The sequence below is a fragment of the Nansenia antarctica genome (assembly GCF_963989245.1).
Source record: "Nansenia antarctica genome assembly, contig: SCAFFOLD_752, whole genome shotgun sequence".
NCBI classification, from domain to species: domain Eukaryota; kingdom Metazoa; phylum Chordata; class Actinopteri; order Argentiniformes; family Microstomatidae; genus Nansenia; species Nansenia antarctica.
This window is the reverse complement of record NW_027663360.1, coordinates 12,501-15,313: the sequence shown is the minus strand read 5'-3', so window position 1 is coordinate 15,313 and position 2,813 is coordinate 12,501. Positions and strand designations below refer to the sequence as shown.

The following is a 2,813-nucleotide window of genomic DNA, read 5'->3' as shown; positions in this document are numbered from 1 at the left end:
TCCCTCCCTCCCTCTCTCTCTCTCCCTCCCTCCCTCTCTCCTTCTCCCTCTCTCTCTCCCTCTCTCTCTCTCCCTTCTTTATTTTTAGTTTCTAAAAAAGCTTTCATCAGGAAAATAATAACAGTATTACAGCCTCCTCCTACTCCTCCTATGCATTTTCGAGATACGTAAAGAGTAAGGAATGTAGTCCAGTTCAAAAGGAGGGGGGGGGGGGGGGGGGGCTGGCTGCAGCAGTTGTTTTCTAGAACAACAAGACGTGTTCGGTGAGAGACAGAGCTGTGCCTGTGTCCGTCAGTCCGTCAGTCAGTCAGTCAGTCAGTCAGTCAGTGAGTCAGTCAGTCAGTCAGTCAGTCAGTCAGTCAGTCAGTCAGTGAGTGAGTGAGTGAGTGAGTGAGGTCATGTTTGCGTTAAGTGTGGTGAAATTCTATTACGTGTTGCAAAACCGAACTGTAACTCTGCCAGCTTTACAATTACACCTCATCCATCTTTATAAAAAAAAAATATATATATATATATATATATATGTAAGATGAAGAAATAATAAATTGACCACTGGGGACCGATTAGGGTATAATGACTTTGGGGTTTGACCGGGGGGGGGGACATGGTAAACACGCTCACAGAACAGAGATGTTGTTCCGTTACACAACCACCCTTCTGCTGCCCAGCAAAACATCAACAGGGATTAGAATCCTCAGCCTAATTATACAGTTCATGGACCAATCGTGTGCTTCCCTCTGTGATGTCATCTGCCGAGGGGACGTCAGGGGAATGTCTGGGGCCGAGGCGGCCTATTCACAGCACGTCCATGAGCCAAGCTAGCAAGCACAGCTATTCTGCACCGCCGATACAATGATGAGGTCACAGATCAACAACAGGCGACGCACAGCTAAACCCACAGACATCAACTACCACGCCCACGTCCCTGCGCCAACACACACGCACACACGGTCTCATACACACACAGGCTCACACACACGCTCACACACACACAGGCTCACACACACGCTCACACACACGCTCACACTCACGCTCACACACACACGCTCACACACACACACACACAGGCTCACACACACGCTCACACACACGCTCACACACACGCTCTCACACACACGCTCACACACACACGCTCACGCACACACACACACACACACCCACACAGGCCTGGTTCCCAGGTTCTGACCTGGTTGATGGAGTTGGCGGTGCAGGAGCACATCGTGGTCCCCAGCGTGGCCAGGAGGAAGGTCGCGGGGTCAAAGGCCACGGGCGCCATCGCAAAGCCGGCCGCCGCCGTCACGACAACCAACGCTGAAACCACGACAACAACGGAATGTTCATTGAATCAATCTCATTCAAATGTAATCACTACAGTTCAATGTGTAGGGCCTTGTAGTTACACTGATAGCTCTAAATGGATGTACAATGTGCTACATACATACGTACAGGGTATATGTTGGGGGTCATTTCATAATTGATGAAAACGATCAGGATAAAATAAACATTGACTAAAAGCTGAGAACCTCGACTTTAACCTCATAGCAAACTGTTTGATTTCAAATCCAAACTGTTGGGAGTACGAAGCTAAAACAAGAGAAAATGTTTCTTCTTTAAAATGCTTATGGAGGGCACTGTGTAACCAATTTGAAGCAACCTAGCATACTTGATAATAATAATAATGAACAAGGTTTTATTTTAACGTATGTATACAATGTTTTGGCTCAATAAAAACATTTGAAATAAAAAGAAAAACAGGTTTTATTTGCCATGCAATCAACTTGTCAATCAATTGTTGGTATTTTTGGCTCGAGGCACAGGGTCAGCCATAGTCGGCGCCCCTGGTCGGCGCAATTAAGGGTCAAGTGCCTTGCTCAAGGGCACGTGCAGCTTCCTCCTGAGGCGGGGATGGAACCAGCAACCTTTCCGATTGCTAGCCAGCCTCTCTAGCGACTAGGCTACCCCCCCCCCCCCTCCACCCACCCCAACCCCCTCCCACACACAGGTGATGCTTACCTGTGAGTTTGATCTTGGCCAGCTTGGCGTACACGTCAGGCAGCTCCGCCGCCTCCACCTTCAGCTCCTTCCACTGCCTGTCCAGCCGCGCCTCCCGCGCCTCCTCCGTCTCCACGTGGACGTGGGGCGCCTCTAACGGGGGGCGGGCCGCCTCTAACGTCCTGCTGGGGGCGGGGGGTGTCAGGGCCAGGATCTCCTGCGCTGTCGGGCTCTCGTTCGAGACGGGGTAAGTAGGTGCTGTCTCTGGCTGTGTCTCTGGCTGTGTCTCTGGCTGTGGTTGTACTTGTTGTTGTTGTGGTTGTTGTTGTTGTGGTTGTGGTTGTGGTTGTGGTGGGGTGACCTCAGTGGCCGCGGGGTCGACGGCGGGTATCTGTTGGATCTGTACGACGACGGACTCGTCCGGGTCGTCTGCGAGGCCCAGGGCGGGCGCGGCTTGCTTGGGCACGGCTCTCTGGCGCAGCTGGTTTGCGCTCTGCGTTACATACTGGGGACAGAGGACAGGGGAACAGGCGGATGCGTTAACACCCTCTCTCTGCAGACCTTACACTGAAGCTGAATGGACTTCACTCGTATAGCGCCTTATTCCAAAGCGCTTCACGACGCTCTCTCGTTCACCCGTTCGCATACACCAATGACGGTCAGGCTGCCGTGCGAGGCGCCGGCCCCGCTCGTTGGGAGCAATTTGGGGTTCGGACACCTCGAAACGTGGCCAGGCGGGGATCGAACCGCCGAAGCGTCTGCGTGCGTCTCCCCGAGCGCCTGTGTCCGCCTGCGTCTCCAGGGAAATGGGCTTCGTTTGA

The 2,813-nt window shown here is 52.5% G+C and overlaps 1 protein-coding gene across 1 annotated transcript in view; it reads right to left on the bottom strand.

Annotated features, from left to right (window-relative positions):
- Positions 1-1,186: 1,186 nt before the first annotated feature.
- Positions 1,187-2,813, bottom strand: part of LOC308175125 (uncharacterized protein) — a gene marked incomplete at both ends in the record, with an annotated part of 2,089 nt that continues 462 nt past the window's right edge. The window contains 2 exons of the mRNA XM_080550845.1: positions 1,187-1,311; positions 2,014-2,497. Coding sequence (XP_080406971.1) covers positions 1,187-1,311; positions 2,014-2,497 — 609 coding nt within the window. The remainder of the gene's footprint in view (positions 1,312-2,013; positions 2,498-2,813) is intronic.